General features: G+C 36.8%; 2 protein-coding genes across 2 annotated transcripts; both read right to left on the reverse strand.

Annotated features, from left to right (window-relative positions):
* Positions 1 to 1,857: 1,857 nt before the first annotated feature.
* On the reverse strand, positions 1,858 to 8,160 carry LOC137736727 (auxin efflux carrier component 4). Its single transcript, XM_068475967.2, has 6 exons — positions 5,022 to 8,160; positions 4,488 to 4,812; positions 4,298 to 4,383; positions 2,953 to 3,110; positions 2,791 to 2,867; positions 1,858 to 2,426 (listed from the first exon to the last, which is right to left on the reverse strand). Exons 1-6 carry the CDS (start codon positions 6,286 to 6,288, stop codon positions 2,360 to 2,362), a joined length of 1,980 nt encoding a protein of 659 aa, XP_068332068.1. The 5' UTR covers positions 6,289 to 8,160; the 3' UTR covers positions 1,858 to 2,359.
* Positions 8,161 to 14,993: 6,833 nt separating this feature from the next.
* Positions 14,994 to 17,902, reverse strand: LOC137736442 (homeobox-leucine zipper protein HOX3-like). Its single transcript, XM_068475709.2, has 4 exons — positions 17,676 to 17,902; positions 17,042 to 17,229; positions 16,844 to 16,923; positions 14,994 to 15,452 (listed from the first exon to the last, which is right to left on the reverse strand). The coding sequence occupies exons 1-4, from the start codon at positions 17,770 to 17,772 to the stop codon at positions 15,137 to 15,139; spliced, it is 681 nt and encodes a 226-aa protein (XP_068331810.2). The 5' UTR covers positions 17,773 to 17,902; the 3' UTR covers positions 14,994 to 15,136.
* Between the last annotated feature and the right edge of the window lie 2,185 nt (positions 17,903 to 20,087).

A 20,087-nucleotide genomic window follows, 5' to 3' on the forward strand; every position in this document is an offset into this window, starting at 1 on the left:
GATTTATATACGCACAAAAGCTAATGCAGGTTCTTTTTTCCATTAGTCCCTTGAATCAACTAATCTTCTGTCTTGGTAAATAAAATACGATAATGCTTGCACTTCACTTTTTTAGGAATGAACTCAATCCACACTTGCAATTATTGTGTCTTCATTGTAGAATTTTCATAATTCATTGTTCAATTTCTTAATTTTCATTAAATAACATCCTTACAAACAATTATGTGAATAGGAAATTGTTTAATTATCTAACTATATCAAATAAATCAACAATTCATCAAGAATATGCTACTTGATACCTATACCATTAATTTATTTGATATATTTAAATAACTAAACGATCTTTGATTCAAACGAATTTTTTGTAGGAATAATCTTCAAATGAAGATTAAATAATTCCGATTATGAAAATCTTACAGTGAAGATGCGTTATTCGCAACTGGAGAACAAGCTCATCCCTTTAAGAGAAAATACAAACATTATATCCAATAAAATGCCCAACAATCTCGCTAATTACCAACAAGAGGTAATTTAACACACGTTTTTAACGTCATTTTGTACCCTAGTTTAAATATTGACATTTATGTAACAAAAACGATTTGCGTTTTGCAAAGTTTCTTAATTATCCAACTGTGAAGTTTCAACACAAAATCCGTACGGGCAGCAATCGGGTGAAGGATCGATTCAACCACTCAGTTAAGATTCGAATTGACGTCTGATGATCGATCACCACCGACTACTCATGGAGGTGATGATCATGTCCCGTGATCATTCTGAATGAATGACATAAAAATTGATTGGCACCCATCACGTGCTATCATTGCTTAAAAAATAAAAATAAAATTATTGTGCTGACCAGCACGCCACTGGCTAGTGGGCCTACGGGCCTATATGAAAACTAAAAAGTAGGGTAGGGTTGTGGGCTTGGTGACTTGGTGTGCCTGCATCAAAACCGAAAAGCAAAAAGCTAAAAAGTAACCTAAGCATAAAATTGCTTTTGACTCCTGCTTATCTACCTTTACGCTTTTTCTTTATCTCGCCTGGTAGAAAGACATGTCCTCTAACCCCAAGTGGTTAAAGTCTTCGCAGAACCACAAGTTGCTTTCATTGCTTTAAATCTAGAAGAGGCGTGTAAGTGAGAAATTGCAATTAATTTAAAAGTGATTTTAAAATAATTAAGAACGAAATTTTACGAGTAATTAAATAAATAAAATTTTAAGAAGATAATTGAGGTATCGTTTGGTATGCAGACGGGACGGAACGGAATGAGACGGGACAGGACGGAACGGAACGGAGCAGGAGCAAAGATGCCCTCGGATGGAAACAAGGAGGAAGAAGAAGGAGACGGAGAGGTTATAATTTTGTGTTTCAGGGGGTGAGGTGGAACGAAAATTCACCCAAAACTCGTCCCGTGGAACAGCTCGTTCCACCCGTTTTAGGCGCACCAAACGTGGGACGGAACGCCTTGTCCCACTCTGTTCCGTCCCGTCCCACGTACCAAACGATACCTGAGAGATCATTGAGTTTTTAGCACTCCTGATTTAATTTTCTGCAATTTATATATTGCAAATAAAAACTGTGTCTTTTATCCTGAATCTTCATATTAACAACTAAATAACAAGACGATTAAGTTCTTCAAATGCAAAAGTGCATAGGCTTAACCAATTAATTTCTTTTTAAGTAACACCAAGGAACACGACAAATGCAAAAAAATTTCGATCCACATTCCACGGACAACACCTCAAAACCATATCTGAGAACAAAATTAAGAAAACTACACCAGAAAAAATATTAAAAAATAAATCATTGTTTAGTAATTTTGTCCCCTAACCCTTTGTCGTCCATGTATTCATGAACTAATTTCAACCGCCACTTCTTTTATATAGTAAAAGACGAATTTTGCCTGAAATAATCTCATCACTTTAAACAACAACAAATGCGTAACGCAACGAAGCGAAATTGATTAATTAAGTAATAAATCATCTGCTTTTCTTCCTTCTTTTCCTCTTCTGCGTTTTGCTCCCTCCCAACAAGCTCTCCCGCAAATTTAGACACACTTTGGCCTCTCATGGGAGCATAGTCCTTAAAAACAGGGCTTTTTCTTAATTACATAAAGTCAAAATCTATTAATTTGCTCCCAAAATTTGGATTAAAACACCTTCCAACCTCGGCGGATTTTTCGTTCTCCGTCGTACTTAATCTAGCTAGCTAAACTTTTTCTCTGCCAGAAAATCCTCGTCGGTTTCAAAGTGTGACACATTTTGATCATATATGCACGGCCACCAACATACGATTTGAAGCCTCTTCTTCGTTTTCCTAGCTTTGTGTATCTCCATATGTGCTTCTGTGACAACAACATTTACAATCCCAGAAGAATGTAGTAGACCAAAGTAATTGGCAAAGCTATCAACATTCCGAAAATAACCCTGCAGTAAATTATTTAATTAATTAATTAGTTAAAATATACACAAATTAAGTTTGAGATAAGAAACGAACTAAGTTTAATAATATAAGACTCGTCTAGAAATACTTTTAAAATTGCTAAAAGCATTTTTATAAAAAAAATGTTTTCAGAACCAATTCTTAGTAAACATTTTTAAAACCAATCTTTAGTAAAAAAAGCATTTGAAGTATTTTTTACAAAAAAAACACATAATTGGAGTTTTTTTTTTTTTTTTTTAAATCACTTGAAGTGCTTTTGGAAATCAAAATTATTTATAAAAAAAAAAAAAACGTTTTCAGTCATTTTAAAAGTATTTTCAAACAAGCGCATAATTTTTTGTCACTTACGCAGTGCTAAGAATGGCTGGATGAACATTGTACTCCTTGGCAAATACAAAGGGAACAATTCCTTGAGGAAGAGCAGCCTACATTTGACACACATGGATTAACAATGTTAAGTAAGTATATATTAATTATAAATAAACAGCATGATGGGTAATTTAAAAGTACCTGGACAATAGCTAAGTGGAGGAGGGTGCCACGGAGGCCAACAGCAATGGAGGCGGCAGCCATGACGGCGGGGCCAGTGAGGAACCTTACTGCCATTGCAAATCCGGCAACTGAGTTCCCACAGGCTATTATCTTGGGCTGAAGTGCCATGAAAAGACCTGCCATTGTTATCAAACCAGTAACAATCAAATAATCAGTGATTTATTCTGCAAATTAAATATAAAATACTTAAAAACTAAGAAAAACTAATCAAGTAGGGATTTTTCAATGTGTTTCGAACACGGTTTGCTACATTAAATATCATAATATTTAGTGTACTAGATCGTATTTTCGACAAAAAAAAATGTTAAAATCATTCGTAAACCAAAATATATAATTTAAAAGAAAAACTAATGAAAAGAGTCTGAAAATTTTGAATATTAACGATAATGACAAAATTTTGAAAATTTTGATCTTTTAATTTCGTTAAAATGAACATTATCAATAATTTTTCGATAAAAGTTCTATAATTTAAATACATAATTTATTTTAATTTGGATTTTTGCTGGTTATTTCAAACTTTTAACTACTTTCACAAATTTGGACCAAATCGGGCATCTGTCACAACCAATGTCCACCGACCCTGGACCGCAAGATCTGACCCACATGTCGGGTGGTCAATATACCCGTTTAAAGTCCACTAAAACTACACCCTTCCAACTTCTATTTTCTTCTGAGCAAACAAGCAGCTGTAAGAACCACTGATTGGTTGTGACTCGTCAGAGTACGGAGTATCCACACCCATAAAACTTATTTGTAATTGAAATGACATTGTAACAAATGCCTAATTGACGTTAAATATTAATGAAAACTAATGAAAATGATTTGAAAGTTTTGAGTTTTAACAATAAGGACAAAATAAATGATAAAGTGAACAGTACCAGGATTGACTTTTCAGTATAAAAATATGATTTTTTGTTAAAGTGAACAGTACTGTGAGCTTTCCGTTAAAGTTTCCTCGATATTATTCTAACAATATCTACCTACTTGCATAATATATTGAACTTCAACTCTAAAGTTTGTTTTTCATAATCTAACTAGAAATGTCAATCACGAGTTTTTGTATAAGAAGATGTTACTTGAACTAAATTCAATAGTGCAAATTTGTTGTCCGGGTCGACCATCGACAACGCCTCAGGCGTGCCTCCCAAGCGCCTAGGCTAGTCGATAGCTTACTCACACTAGACAGAGGAGTAATAAAGAGAGGAATGCATAAGAAATATTTTGTAGCGCTAATAACAATTTGTTAAAGATAATAGCTTGATTAATTTGAAGAGTACGGTAATTAAGAAACAAATTGACTTACCTAAGCTGAACATAGCCATTCCAAGCCCAGCATCAGAGAGTATGGAAATGGACTTTTCTACTATTTTTGGCATCGCCACATGCCACCTACAAATCAAATAATTCAAATCATAAATTTTAAAGAGAAACAAAAATGTTTGTAACAAACATATCGAAAACAAAATTAATAAAACTGGATAAAGTTGTCTCACCGGAAAGCGATGAGAGACCAGATGAGACCAATGAGGCTCGAATACGTGTTGGGATTGCGGATAAGCTTCCGCCACACCATGATCAAGATCAGACGGGTCATAACGCTCGCGGGCGGCATTTGCTTTCCGACACTTGACTCATGGAGATCACCAAGTCCGCCGCCCTTTGGGTGCAGCTCCGTAGTGGAGTTTGACCCCAGCTTAGTAAGCCCTGTGGGTCCCGCTCTTTCCCTCTCAGCTTCCTCTCCCTCGCCACCCCTCCCGCCGAAGCTAAACGCTTCCCCGCCGTACCCCTCCGCCGTAGGCGCACTCTCCGGAACTGCCGCTGCACAATCATAGTCAGGGTAAAAATTAAATTAGATTGAACTGGGAAAAAAACATTGCATTAAAGAAATGATAACGACAGTACTCCTAATCCGTCAATCGTTTTCGTTTAATTTATTTAATTCGACAAATAAAAATAAACAAGAGGTTGTAAGACGGAAAAATGACGTGTGATTATTACCTCTGCCGGGAAAATTACAAGTTAGTTACCTTTGTTTTCTCCGTTTTGGGGGTGATCAGCAACAATCATTCTTATCTCCTTGGCGCCCTGATCGGACCGTCCAGATTGCTCGGCCGCACTGAAATCGTTCCCGCCAAAAACATGAAGCCCACCGCCATCGGAAACCGGGGACGCGCTGGAACTCCATACAAACATGTGGAGCTCTTTAGCATCGTGATGACTATTCGTTTTAGCAATAGCACTATTCGAAACCGGTGGCGCCTCCACTTGGGGCTGCGGCGGCTGCTGATTTTTGCTGTTACTTTTAGCTATGGGTGCTGAGAACTCCGGATTAGGGGCCGGGTACGACGCGGGTACCGTCTGCGCGGGATAAAACCCAAACCTCGGAGATGTAACGTTCTGAGCGGCGCAATTCTCCTCGAAATTGGAGGGTCGTGGAGTCGGGCCGCGGGAGGACTGAACCGAATACAAGTCGGCGGGTCCGAAATTGGAGTGCCGGGTGTTGAACCCTTGGACTCCCATCATGGAGTAAAAATCGGAGGGGTTGAAATTGGAGCCTCTCGGCGTCGGGTTTCGGGAGGAGCTCAGGCTGTAAATCTCGGCGCCGGTGAGGTTCGACGGCCGAGGCGTCATTGCGGAGAGCGACCGCCTTGATGCGTTGGACTTCCGGACTTTGACGTGTAGCTTTCCGTCGTCGCCGATTTCGGCGTCGGTCTCGAGAAAATCGCGACCGTCGAGCGAGACGACGTCGGAGTCGACTTTGAAGGAGACGATGGAGGCGGCGGTCTCCGGGAACTGCTCCATGATTAGAAGCTTGGCGCCACGGTACTCGAAGAGGAAGAGGAGGAGAGTGTACCAGATGATGCACTGCAGCACCACAACCTGCACCATGAGGCTGCCGGATTCCGGGATTTTATGGCCGTACATGGCGATTAACAGTGGAATCCCCATGACGAGAGTGTTGGGGAGAGTAGAGAGGGAGAAAATGGTAATCATCCACTCGAGGCTGCCGTTGCGGGTGAAGTTGGTCCAGAGACCGAGGGCAAAGAGCATGATGATTTTCTGGAGGGTGTCGGCGGCGATGAACCGGAAGTTCATGGTGTAGGGGTCGTTGGTGGAGATGAAGTGGAAGGAGAGCAAGGGGACGGCGAATATCGCGACGAAGCGGTTGATGCCGGAGCACTGGTCGGGGGAGAAGATCTTCCACCACCGGACGGAGCCGTAGGCTAAGATCATGGCCACGTACAGCGGCACCACCGCCGTCAAGACTTTGTAAAGGTCGTGCCACGAAATCATTTTTGATTGGCTGTTGGGAGTGCGCGCGAGTGAAACGGGCGGTGCTTAATTACTACTGGCACTTTCGGTGTTCAGATCTGGTGGAGGTGGGATGGCATTTGGATGTGAATTGAAGAAGAGGGGAGGGCAAAATGGGAAGAGGAAATAAAACCGTTAGTTAACGAAATGGGAGTGGGAAGGATACTCTGCGCAGCTGGTGTTGGCTGCGCTCGATCAGTGTGTTATCTCAGGTTCTGATACTGCTGATGAACCCAGAGAGAGAAAGTAGAGAGAGAGAGAGAGGACGGAAGAGAGGCAGTGATTTTTCAAGGGGAGGATTGGGTTGTAGTAACTTTGGAGGGAGTATATATAGGCCGACAGAGAGAACAGAGTAGATAACGATACATACACCGGGGGGGGGCGTCTATATGCAGATTTCTTTTTTAATTTCTTTTTAATTATAATAATAATTTGATTAAGAAAATTTAAATATTGTTATAATACAGGTGGATAGACGCAACTCGGTACATCAAGTTTTATAACACAAGTGGATTAACACTTGAAAAAAGAATTCTCCCATTTATCAGAGGAAACGTGATGTATTGGTCTGTATTTCAGGAGAAATCTCTTAATGTGCCGGGAATACGGTCAAATACGCAAAGTATCACAACACAATTGGTTGAATTATGTTTTTACTTCAAGTTTCCAACTAATTGTAATATTATATTTGGTGCACCAAGCCGTGTTCTTTGCACACTAAAAACTACCTCGTATTCTAGACACACAAAGATCTCTCCTCTTATTAGGGCCATGTTTAAATCAGCGTGTCTTATCTCTATAATTTTGTTCGAACATTTTTTTTCTATTATACTTAAATAGATAGATTAAATGATCCCATTCAAATGTAGAGTACAAATTTAACAAACTAACATAATTGAAATACTTTTAATAAGTTATACTTGCATAGAGGATACCAGCCTCATAACACATAACATTGATCGTGACAGGTAGGGTGCAATTCCTAATTAGCCTCTTATTCAAGTCCGAAAGAGATGGATAATAGTGATTTGCCACCAGTAGTCCCCTTTTAAAGAAAAAAAAAACTTTTAATAAGTATATAAATGGATGGTTAAAGAGTAAAAATGGGATACTCTACAAAACGATGTTGTATATAAAATGTGAAGAAAAAATGAATCAATATTATATCACTTCAAAATTGCAAGTCTTCTAGAACCAATACTATATTGCTTCTTAAAAAAAAAGTGTGACCAACAAATGATTGTTAATCGTGGCCAACTTTCTTTGTTAATATATGATTAAGTTTATCTATGGTGTTTAAATTACGAGTTTTGCTCGACCATCTCCCCAAAACTTTACATTTTATAATTGTCTGTTGATTTTATTTCAATGCATAAAAGCATCTTTTAACTTCCGACGTGCAGGTGATTTCAAAGCTTTCGCTATCTTAACCATATTATTTATGTTACGAGATTATTATTATTATTATTTAAATTCTTGCCAGTCGTCTAGGCTAATTTAAAAGAAGAAAAACCCTTTTAAAGTATTCTATATTTTTTCAAAAAATACAGACAGGCAAGGGAGGCACACGGGTGTGGAAGCGTATACGGCGGAGGTGAGAGAGGTTGATCGTGAAATATGTGTTGTAGTTGGATCCGAGGGCATTGGGGCCGGCGGGAGACGGGAGGCGGGAGGCGAATGTGAAGGGTGGGTTAGGAATTGACCGCCTGACATGTTTAGGTTAACCCGACATGGGTTCGCACGCGCGGCGGCATTCATGTGGTAGAGCTTCTTCAATGACGTGGACAACCTTCTATCTTCTTTCCATATCTACTTTCTGGTTTCTTTGGTCCTGGTTCTGGTTGCTCTTTTCTTTCAAAGTAGAAGCGAAAGGTGTGTGAATAGAAAAAGTTCATCTAATTTATGAAAATGACTTGCACGAAACAGAGATGCAAAGTTACGATATTCCAAGTTAATCATGCGATCGGTAAATAATTTAAAACGCAATGCCCTAGCAGCTTTACCCTTGGAACTGAACTTTAACCTAGCTAGGCAATAGTAAGATTCCGCACTTGTGGATTGCGGTTAAAGGCGACAAAATCTGGTCCGTTTCAAACAAAACTCAGAGAATCAATCAAAGCGATATCACAGTACCTTGGCAAGGACTTCGCAATTTTGATCAAAAATTGATTGTTTCATATCAGATTAATTTTGACCATCACATCCTCAAACATTTACCCAACGAAGTCCAATCGAGCTCATCCACTTAGCAAGAGCTTCTCGCACGTAATCATTCTACATCTCCTTCTCTTTCATCACGTGATCAAGTGTGTTTCTTTTGTCGAACACATGATTTGGTGTTGAAGCGTTTGTTATGATAACACTCCAACATCCGTTGGGCTAGCAGGTACTACCTTCCCTATTCAACATTTTTCTCTGTTCAAATTTGTGTTCTTGGGTCGAACCAGACCAAGCCATTCTATGATGAAAGAAAGAGGATCTTCAATATTTTATGTTAATTGTGATCGTAAGGAATTTTAGGGTGGGTAACCAGAGCCAAAAGGTGCCTACTTTTTCTTGACACGATACTGTATTTTCAGTCATGATATTTTAGGTACGTGAATGCGATTGATGCTTATCAATCATGAACTTCCCACCTTCTGTTATATTCCCTTCTCATCGACATATATACGATCATCCAAATCATTAGCTGATCAACCATTCACTTAATCTTACATTTTGGCCATTAATTATTCATCATCGTGTTAAATCGATTGATTAGCTAATGACAAAACTGGACTGACTAATCATTTTTGTAGCAGCATATATTAACAGGTCAATGCGAATATATAAGACCTTATAGATGTAGATGCTTCGCGGGGTCGTACCATACTAACTAAATAAAAAAAATATGGTATGCTTTAATTTAGCAGCCATACGAGGATTTCTTTTGTTGTGAAAAAGATGTGCATGCTTGCATGCATGAAATCTCTGGGTATAAGATCGTATTCCCATTGAACATTTTCCCTTCTTTACGATATTCTTTGGCGGTTGATGGTTGCATTTTTTATTTAAGAGCTCGTTTAAAAATGTTTTTAAAATAATTAAAAACATTTTCATGAAAGTGTTTTTGGAACTGTTCCTTAGTAAAAATGTAAGTGAATTATGAAAAGAAAAAAAAAAAAAAAACACTTCCAAAAATAATTTCATCAAAAGTGCTTTCAATTATTCAAAAATACTTCCAAAATATGACATTAAAGAAAAAAAAAATTCCAACAATGATCCACCACGTCATGTAGTATACAAAATATAGTCTAAAAACATGGTCTCCCTAACATTCTTCGTTTTTTTTTTTTACTTTTCACTATCATATGGAAGAAAACTCAACTCAAGAATTAAGATAATATGAGCAGGTAGTTAGGTGATACTATTCACATACCTCTTTTTACTTCTCCTACATCCCTATTAATATTTCTCATTTGATTCTCTTTAATTCATTCGATCTGTCGACTGAAAATTGAGAGGTGTGTGTGGAAAGTAAAAATAGGTGTGAATAGCACCACCCTTTAGTTAATAATAAAACTATTTTGACACAAAACTGACACTTTCTAATATATATAGCTGAGTCATGCCATTGAATGTGAGTCTCATTTTTATTGGACGACATGTTAATAATGTGTCCTAGCATTTTAATAAGTGCGACATTCACTGGCACACTCTAATAAGGGTGAGCACTACCATTATATTTAGTCCTCATATGTATTAGATAATGTATCAACAAGTGCATCAATTTTTTGTGTCCAAATTAATAGCTTCATTAGTTAGTAAGTAAATGATGAATCAAAGACCAACTATGAACTTTTCATAAAAGATCAAATGCAAAGTCATAAGGCCATCTTCAACCGAAGGGTCCAGAGGGCCGAAAATAGCCCGAAAACCGTTTTCAACCAAGGGCTTGTGGGCCCCACGGAATATGAAAGGGCCAAAGGGCCAACCGGCTGGCCCAAGTTAGCCAACCCCGGGCTAGGCCAGAAATTCTAGCATTCCTAATTCTAGGCCAAATTTCAAATGCAACGGCTAACTGACGTCAGCAAGCCATTGTTTTTTATTTTTACAATTTTTTTTTTGTTACACAATTTTTGTTCCTATAACTTCTATTTTACAAAATTTGTTTTATATTTTTTCTAAATTATATTTTTTTCCTATAACTTCTCTTTTACAAAATTTGTTTCATATTTTTTTTAAATTCTTTTTTGTTTCCTACAACTTCTATTTTACAAAATTTGTTTCATATATTTTTTAAATTCTATTTTTTTCCTTTAACTTCCTAAGCCATTATACAACATTAAATTAAATTAAGTAACATGAAACAACATTAAATAACATTAACCAACATATGACTTCTATTTTACAAAATTTGTTTTATATTTAAGTTGTAGTTTTTAAATAATAAATTATGTTTGGCCCTTTGGTCCTCCGTTGGAGATAGTTTTTTGTGACAGGGCTAAAACCATCCCTTTGGCCCTCGATTAGAGATGGAGGCAAATATGATTATGTATTGTTCATTAAAATATTAATATCTTAGAAGGTCAGAAGATTAAAATGAGTCATCTGGCTAACCTTCGGTTGGAGATGACCTAAAGCTATATATAATTTGAAAGCTCGAGAGTTCTATTATTAGGGCTAAAGAGAAGGGATGATTGAGATGTCAAGGGGGCCAAAGAGAAAGGCAATATCAATTTTTGCAGGGGTCTAAAAGACGAATGGATCGAAGAGGCTCTCTCTTTTGTGCAGTTAGGCGAACGTGTGAGTGAAAAAAAGTGAGCCTGTCGGGCCATTGGACCTCCCCCACAACCCATGTTAGCTCACGACTCATGACTCATCGCCATGCTGCTGGAGCCCCCAACCTCATCATCTTCCCTTTCCCGATGCCAACATGCATGCTCTTCTATTCAAGGACTTGTAATTGCTTACACAAATTACATCGTTAGTATAAACATTTTCGTTGCACCAAGGTTTGTTTTTAATAGAGCGACTTCAAGCCAACAAATTTTCTGTTTTGTGAGGGTAATGGGAAAGTCTATCGCATGCAGACTTATTCTTATTCTACAAAAAGACTGTTTCCACGACTTGAGTTTAAGCAAGTCTCTTTCTTAAGTACATATAAAATGGTCATTGTGATTATATATGGTCTTAAACTATCTTTAAGTTGGGGTCTTAAACTCATAATTTAGTGTAAAATGTGATCATATAGCTTGCATCATTTGACCCAAATGGATGGTGCATTGTCTATTTGACAATAATCACACTCCATTCGCTGATACTTTTTCACTTTCTTGCCCTAAAGGGTGCAGATTTTAAACCCCACCAAAGTGATCTCGTACTTAAAAAGAAGCTTGCATCGCATGCCACAACTTAATCAAGAATCTAGGACCATGCCTTGTATATATATCATTGTGGAGGTCGTTGTTTAGGCTTATCAAAACAATTAGTTTATATGGTAGGGTTTGTGACAACATATTTGCATTATTAACTTAAGATCGTGCTCAAAAGTACCTTAACGACGAAAATCTAATTGAGGTTTTCTTAGCCTCAATAAAATAAAGTTAAAATTAAAACTAATTAAAAAAAAACATGCGTAACCCAATGAATTATGTACTCTTAGAGCTTGTTTGGAAGTGCTTTTAAAATAACTAAAAGCGTTTTTGGAGAAAATGTTTTTGGATTCTAAAAGCACTTGAAGTACTTCCCTGCAAGAAGCATCAACTACGTATTTTTTTGTAAGAAGTACTTCAAGTGTTTTTTATAAGGATTTACTTGCATTCTTACTAAGTATCATGGTTCCAAAATAATTTTACAAAATACATTTTGTCATTTTAAAGACACCGTCAAATGAACCTTCAATTTGTATTGTATTTTCCTTCTCTAACTATGCATGTGTGGCACGCAACCTGCCCGTGAAGGCATTCTTCTGCTTTTCGTTGGGCCTATTTCATATATATTCTTCTTCGTACTAAATTAGGTCAACCTTGATTGGCCCAATTTTTAGGGTTTTCAAGCAATTGCTGCCATTATTGAGCTCAGGCCACATTCCCAACCAGTAATAAACATACAAAATGCGAATTAAGAAAAACCAACTTGCATTTCGTTTTTCACAATCCCACCTTTAATTGGATGATCATAACATAATTGTACTCTTAATGTACATATAATTAAACTTCAAATTAGCTCCAAATCCATATGTATCTTATTAGAGTATTACGTTAATATATAATATTGCAACGACGCCATTTACATGCATCGTAATGTGGACTTTTAAACTATAATTATCCGTTCCAACACGTGACTACAAGGTTGACTCAAATCTTGGGCCGTGATCAAGATAAAGATAGGGCTAATCAAGATTAATTATAATAATCATAACATAGATGTTAATGTAACAACAATAAAATTGTGAGCCAAGCCAAGTAGATTTCGTGATCGTGGAGTCGTTTTGTTAGGTTATAGTTTATTGAATGCATAGCCAACCATGTGAAAGGAACATTCTTTCGGATCAGTCGGTGTGTGTGACACAAACTCGCATTCGTCTCTGCCATTTGCTTCTGCAAATGTCCTTTCACATATATAATTTTTTTTTTTACCCTAAATCCCTCCCAAAGAAGCATAACTTTCCAAAATACAGCTAAGAAAAAGAAACCATCTCTTTGGAATTTTCCTGGTTTTATTAGGAAAAAGTTAAAATACGGGGAACATATTAAATGGGACTTGGAGACATGTTGAGTGTGTTGTTTGACAGATTATATATGTTTTTTTTATTTTAAACTAATCAGCGGGTGGCAAATCCATGACAGTCCATTCTTTTAGGGGCTGGAAGACTCACTGAGGCATTTTAGTCTTTTTCTAATCATAATCGTGTGATTCACATGCACCAGGATTCGAACTCAAGACCAACTGTGTGACCATGTTGAATACAAGTCTAAAATTCGTTCCAACTATTGGGCCATCCGTGGTGGTTGGAAATGAACTTTGTGATTAAAATTTTCCGATAACTTGTCATGGCAGATAAATCCATGGCCGTCCATTTGGAATAAGGATCTACGTATCCATTGTGTGGCCCATGTGATATGTGCATGGTTTGGCAGCATATTCTAAATGTTGGGTTGGGAGGTGAAGGGAGGTTATATTACGTGCCTTAGATATAAAGTGATCATAAATTTATACAAGCTGAAACTTGAAAATACTTATCAGACAATCAAATGCTTTGAAGATGCTAAACTTTGCCCTACATAATCCCAATCTAAAGGACTGGATGGTACTCATCAACCCCCATATTCTCGAATTTGTTTGGAATTATTTGTGTACAAGCCCCTAAATGTACCCTAAACCGATATTTTTTCTTTTTCGAAATATAGTGATATATTTACACTAAAGGGTGGAGGAATAAATTGGTTTAAATTCGTCATCAACAAGATTAGAACTAAACCGATCCTTTTTCTTTTCCTTTGAAACACAACGATATATTTAGACTAATTAATGGGTGAGAGAATAATTGGTCTCATCTCGCTGTCAACAAAAATCGAACCTCTACTGACCCTCATGTGTGGTTCTATATATTTCCATACTTTCTTTTGCTAGGTCATCTTTCGGTTCTGTAATTGTATAAGGTGTTAATGTTTGGAGTGACTATTGCAAACTTAAATCAATATTCAGTTTAACTTACATTTTACAAGAACTTATCAAACTCTTAGTGGATCAATGGAGGTCACCAAACATATTTTTAGCAAGAAATGAGAAACCTTTATGGATCTGGGAGGATTATAACATGATTATCTTTGGGATGGGTGTGTGTCCTACACAAACAATTGACATGAAAACTGGTTGTCACGTATGGTCCTTGTCTCAGACAGGATCAAAAACTGTTTCCTCATATTTTCTCAAGGAGGAAAGTGTTCCAGCATTTCCTATATATATATATATATATATATATATATATATATATATATATATATATCTTACCTGTTCTTCCTCTGAGGTGATCCAATTCCATCAAGGTTTGTCTGATATTCTAATTTTCTTATTTTTTTTATAAAAAAAAAAAATTTAGTCTTTGTTTTCGAGCTCAGCAGCTCAAGATTTCCCTAAAAAGTTTCATTTATTTTGTTCGGCATTACAGCCCATCGATTCCCTTAGCTGTTACAACTTAAGCCCAAATTTGTGGGCCTCGTTAAACTAAGCCCCAAAGTGTGGGCCTCTCATGTTATGGACATAAGGAAAGAATTAAATATTATCATGAAATGAATATCATAAAAGGATTTGTTATTTGTTCTGAAAAAAATCATCATCATGGGCTCTTCTTCTTTGAAAAATAAAAAGGAAAAAAGCGGTATTTTCTGTTATTTTTAGTGCTTCAATTCCTAAAAGAAAATTATACGAGGGTATACGGTGTCTTCTTAAAAAGAGAGTAAAACTGTATACAATTGATGATTTCTCAACGTTCTCAAAACGGAGAAGCTTGTTGGCATGAAGTCACCATTTTTGCCTTGACTTGTCCACTTAAAGATTGTAGCATTTTTGAAAATCGGGGTCTTTGTCTATGGTTTCAAATCACTGCTGCGCAAAGTGGCAAACATGCCAGAACATCCGAAATATTTACGCAGATTCCCAAACGAAGTCAGTGTTCTGTGTCCCAACCCAAACACGTCCTATACTATATATAAACAAATCATTATATTAACATTAACATTATCTAATCTTAATTTCTTTTCACTATTCATTCCTTTGATATCGATGACGATCATGATCAAGTTCGTCAAATTACAAACTGATTAAGATTAACTACACGCAGCCGAGATTAGAGGGCAGGCGTCGCCACTTTAGTGGACAAGGTTGGGGCAGCGGTGGCCGGGATATTATTAGTCTTGGTTGGCCCGCCGCCCCTGTCCCTGTCGGGAGTGGTGGTGGTGGTGACTCGCTCGCAACGAGGGCACATGGTGAGTGTGGATGCCGGAAGAGGGTCGCAACTGTGGGGGTAAAGCACGGTGGGCGGGCTGACTTTCATTGCCCTCAGCTCCTCCACCTCCCTTTGCAGCCGTCTGTTTTGTTCAGTCAGCGATCCGAACCATCTCTTCAGATACTCGCATTCCATCTCTGTTTGCTTCAGCTTGCTCCTACAAACTCACCGTCCATGTTAATTAATTTACTAATTAAAATATCAAAATTATATATTGTTTTAAAATAAAAAACCTGGAAAACTACGTGTACGCGTAAGTAAAAGATAACTCATATGTTATGAAATACTCGAGTTACAAAACACTTGCAAACCTTTTAATAAGCACGTGTTTATGTATGTATGTATGTGTGTGTATATGTAACCATATATACAATGAACTTCAGTTGAGCGATTCCTCAAATACTTCATATGTGTATGTGTACAAACGAACGTAAGTGGGGAGGAGGAATCATCACCTAAAGTGAGGATGAGAAATCGAACCCAACACCTAAAGTGTAAGGATAAATACTCTTAACTAACTAAGCTGTTAACCCCACTCCAAATTACTGAAGAATCCAAATGTTATCGAATTAAATATGTTTATATATTCAAATTGTTTACATCATTCAATTATGTAATACACGAACGTAGGTACGTTTTGAGCAAAATATGAGACGCGTGGTGGATGACATAGATGAAATCATAACTGCATGGCAACAAGTCCAAAGAGTAAAGACTACCAGGCAGCTAGAGTGAGTCATGAGTCAAAGAAAGCACTTATTAGAGTGATGGAACTGACGAGCACACGAGGCTATCAAACACCAGAAACATCGTCTTCTTCATCAATGCTCACTTCTTTATATCATCATTATGTTTGATTCTTAGGAACACGACTATTATTATCTTTCGAGTAATGTTACACTTACTCTATATTTGTATTATAGAAATATATATATATATATATATATATATATATATATATATAAAGTATAGGTAGGGCCTACTAATACGCTTGAATCTCATCTCTAATAGAAAGATGGTAAAAATAATGATACAAGTATTTAGTAAGAATAACATTTTTGTTATCTTCCTTCAAAATATCATAAATTTGAGTGTCTACTTTATCCACCTAATTGTAGCTGCCAATATTATTAGGGTTAATTATGTATATGTCACACTTAAGTTTTTGCCAAAAAAAAAGAAAGAAAATTCAATCATTTTCTTCCGAGGAATCTAAGAACAAGAATATTATGACATCTTTTAGCATAAAAAAGGAAAACTACACAAAAAAATCTTTAGCAAAATCCTACGAATACCCAGAGTTCGACATTTTATTACGCGCGCGCACACACACACACACATATATATGTATATATATATATATATATATAGATATGTATAGAATTAGATTCAAATGATAAAGGCATAAGTATAGTTTGTGAAAAGGACATAACGAGAGATATAAAAATCCCAACCACCAAGGAAACAAAAATTAATGGAAGGGCCAAAGAAAATAAAGTTCTAAGTCCATGAGGTGATGCTGGCCAAGTTTTTAGGGTACACACTTACCTGGCCCTACGATTTTGAAACCACACCTCGACCTGGCGTGGCCTCAGCTTCAACTGCATCGCCAACACCTCTTTCTGTTTCTACAAAACATTCCAAAACTGTATTTATTATTTTGAACAAGATGAACATGTTTATTTTATTGATTAATATATGTTTAATTAGTTAAGATCACAGACTACTAATTATAATTAAGCTTACAGGGTTCAAGGTGTGGTTTTGTCTGAAGCTCTCTTCGAGAAGACGAGACTGTTCCTTGGTGAGACGAAGCTTCTTGCGGGGAGGACCCGATCCGTTGCTGCTTTCTTCTTCGTCTTCCATGCCCGCTGTCATCCATTCTTCTTGATCTCCTTGTAGTGATGGTATTTGGTTTATGTCCAAGTCTCTCACTGCAAAACCCAATTCACAATTTTTAAAGATTCTTTTATACCAACGATATCGAGGGAGGGGGATTAAACTTCAACTTGTTATGAATTTAATATATATGTACCAATAAAAACAGTTTTAAAACAAATATTAGCCACCAAACTTGTCTCCGTGAGACATGACAAAGAGAGAGTTTATTAGGGTTTGTTGGCGGTGGAAGTAAAAAGGAAAGGCATGCAAGATATCCGGGTAAAAGATCGTATCGTATATATGATAAGGATCAACCAAAAACAAAAAAATCGTATGTTTGATAAAAAATTTAAACAAAAAAAAGAAAATATTCATAGCTAATAATATGTTTCCAAATAATACACAAACATCAATCGATTAAGACTAATTAATAGACTTTAAAAAAGAAAAATATGGTGTAGAAAAACGAAGGAAGAAAAGCTTCGGTGGGTTCATTTACCAGATGAATTAGGAAAAGACGGGTACGAAGAGAAGCCAGGTACGGACATAGTCAACTCCAAGCTCGACGATCCCATCGCCGTCGGTAAAACCGCCATAGAAACCCTAGCTAGTCGCAGGTGTGAGATAGAAGATGAAGAATGAAGAGAAAGAAGAAAGGAGGACGAGAGAGAGAGAGAGAGAGAGAGAGGGGGGGAGGGGAAAGGGTAAAGTGAAAACAGGAAGAGACAGAGATGAAAACCACACAACTAGATGATGAAATAGAGAGAAAAAGTTAAAAGGTGTAAAGGTCAAATAAATAGTGGGGAGAGAGAGAGAGAGAGAGAGCAACAAATAAAAATGGTGGAAGGGCAAAGGAGTAAAAAGAACATAAAAAGTACGGATGGGACGAGGATATATGTAGTTTGGGCTAGGGTTTTCTTGACTGTTGTCGTCAAGTCAAAGGGTCTGACCGTTCGGTTGCGAGGTGTCGGCCTGAAGAGAAACCAGTGTGGGAGAATAACCGGCAAGCTCTCCTGTTGAAGGCGATTACAAAAGAGAGGGGGTGTTGAATGGTGGTTGTCGGTTGAAAGGTCTGCTAGTGATGATTGGGAACGATGAGCTTGGTTCCTGAGCTTTCTTTCTTGATCTTGTCACACGAGAAGAACTTGTATAAAACAGATAAATCGATTACATATCTAATTAATAATATTTTGTATTGTGCTGAAAATTCTACTGTTACGAATTTGATAATATACTCATTTTATATAAATTTTCTTTCAAATACTTACAACATTTTCAATGACCCCCTCTACCCTTTAAAGGAAAAAGGATAACCTATTAAATTTAAAGCACCGACCCATCAACATGTATGAGGACAACGTACTTCATGATAAATGATTGAATCAGGGCCGTTGAGAGTTTGATCAGCGATGCAGAGGAAAAAGGATGGCATGGGGTGGGGCACATTGGAATTTTTTGTTTTAAATTCTAATCTTTTTATTTAAAATATGCTTAAGGTGGGCATATATATATTAATGGCACTGTGCTGTTACGTAGTGTTTGGATGATGGGAAAATTGAATGCTGCTCGAGTTATCTGATTTGCTGGCACAAAAGGAGTTGTAACGTTTGCTCAAGATGTTAATGCTCAAGAAGAAAATGACATAATTCAGGGCAGGTATGGTATTTTGGAGCAGAGTCATTTATGAAGCAATTGAGCGTTGCTAATTTTCTGCAACCTTCTTAATTTTTAATGCCTCTGTAATTGCACCAATGACTTCAGAATAAATTTTCTGGTGTGGACTCTGGAGACCGTTTGGGGCTTTAATGCCTCTCTCTCTCTCTCTCTCTCTCTCTCTCTCTCTCTCTCTGTGTCTCTCTGCTGTGATGAGCTTATTGTTATACGACGTTTTAGTTCAGTAATACGTTATTTTAACAATCAAAAGAGATTTACATGATATTACATTATGAAATCGAGACGTCACTATTGCGGTAAACCTATTTCGTAGAAATCCTTTTTTTTTCCCAATGGGACGTTATATGAATTCATGAGGTTCTACTACTAATTATTCATGGGTTGGAATTTGGAAACATGTTCTTGTTTTTCCAAATTGCATCAGAAGACTAGTCAGCAAAATTAAAATGAAGATCCTAATTATTGAGGAACAATTAATGGAAGATTTATCTAGGAATATGAAAAACTGAAATGTATAATCAGTAGATTTGACCAGGAATATATGTCCCAAATAATTGATCACCTCCCTCCCTTTTTCAATAAAATTTTCTGTGTGCCGGAACACGGTTCAGTACATTAAATGTTATAATACAAGTGATTATAATTTTTTTTTGCAAGTATCTAATCACTTGTATTATTACATTTGGTATATTGAGCTGTGTTTCTATCACACTGAAAAATCTCTCCCTCTTTTCACATAGTGAAGAATTACAACCGGCCATTTGTGTTATAATGTATGTCAAAAACCAAACCAAACACTTGTGAGACACGCCGACATTCCTATTGGTTAAAATCAGACAACTGGCGTGAAATTATCATGTTGTTAAACCCATCTAACATCATTAGTCATTTTACTTTACATGAATGCTAAAGTTTTGACAAATTATATATGATGTTTACAACGACTTTTACTGGTCACCCAAGTGCCACACTAATGCTCCTGAATTTTCTAATGTGTGACAATTCTCAATATTCTCTTACACGTTTGTTCACGTATTGTGAAATTCAAGTTAAATATATGAACGATACATCTTAAATTCTTAATAAGTCAAGTTAAGAACGTGTGATTATTGGACTTCACATGTGGTGCAAACTTAAGTTGATACATGAAGTTCAAGTTCCATCATGGAAAGGCAATTGGAGAAGTAGTCTTAGCCTTAGCCTATGTAAGATTTCTTAACTTTGTTCGTGAAACAAC

This window comes from Pyrus communis, chromosome 13, assembly GCF_041283825.1.
Source record: "Pyrus communis isolate YQ-2024b chromosome 13, ASM4128382v1, whole genome shotgun sequence".
Taxonomy (NCBI): domain Eukaryota; kingdom Viridiplantae; phylum Streptophyta; class Magnoliopsida; order Rosales; family Rosaceae; genus Pyrus; species Pyrus communis.

Bases quoted from the DNA above. Each gene is read 5' to 3' on its own strand.
- LOC137736442 (XM_068475709.2), bottom strand. From the start codon at position 17,772: ATGGCGGTTTTACCGACGGCGATGGGATCGTCGAGCTTGGAGTTGACT. The intron at 17,230-17,675 runs GTAAATGAACCC...TGGGTTTTGCAG, and splicing joins GTCTTTTCCTAATTCATCTG to TGAGAGACTTGGACATAAAC. The intron at 15,453-16,843 runs GTAAGTGTGTAC...GTGAGTTTGTAG, and splicing joins TTTCAAAATCGTAGGGCCAG to GAGCAAGCTGAAGCAAACAG.
- LOC137736727 (XM_068475967.2), bottom strand. From the start codon at position 6,288: ATGATTTCGTGGCACGACCTTTACAAAGTCTTGACGGCGGTGGTGCCG. The intron at 4,813-5,021 runs GTAACTAACTTG...ATGATTGTGCAG, and splicing joins CCAAAACGGAGAAAACAAAG to CGGCAGTTCCGGAGAGTGCG. The intron at 2,868-2,952 runs GTACTTTTAAAT...TGTCAAATGTAG, and splicing joins TCCACTTAGCTATTGTCCAG to GCTGCTCTTCCTCAAGGAAT.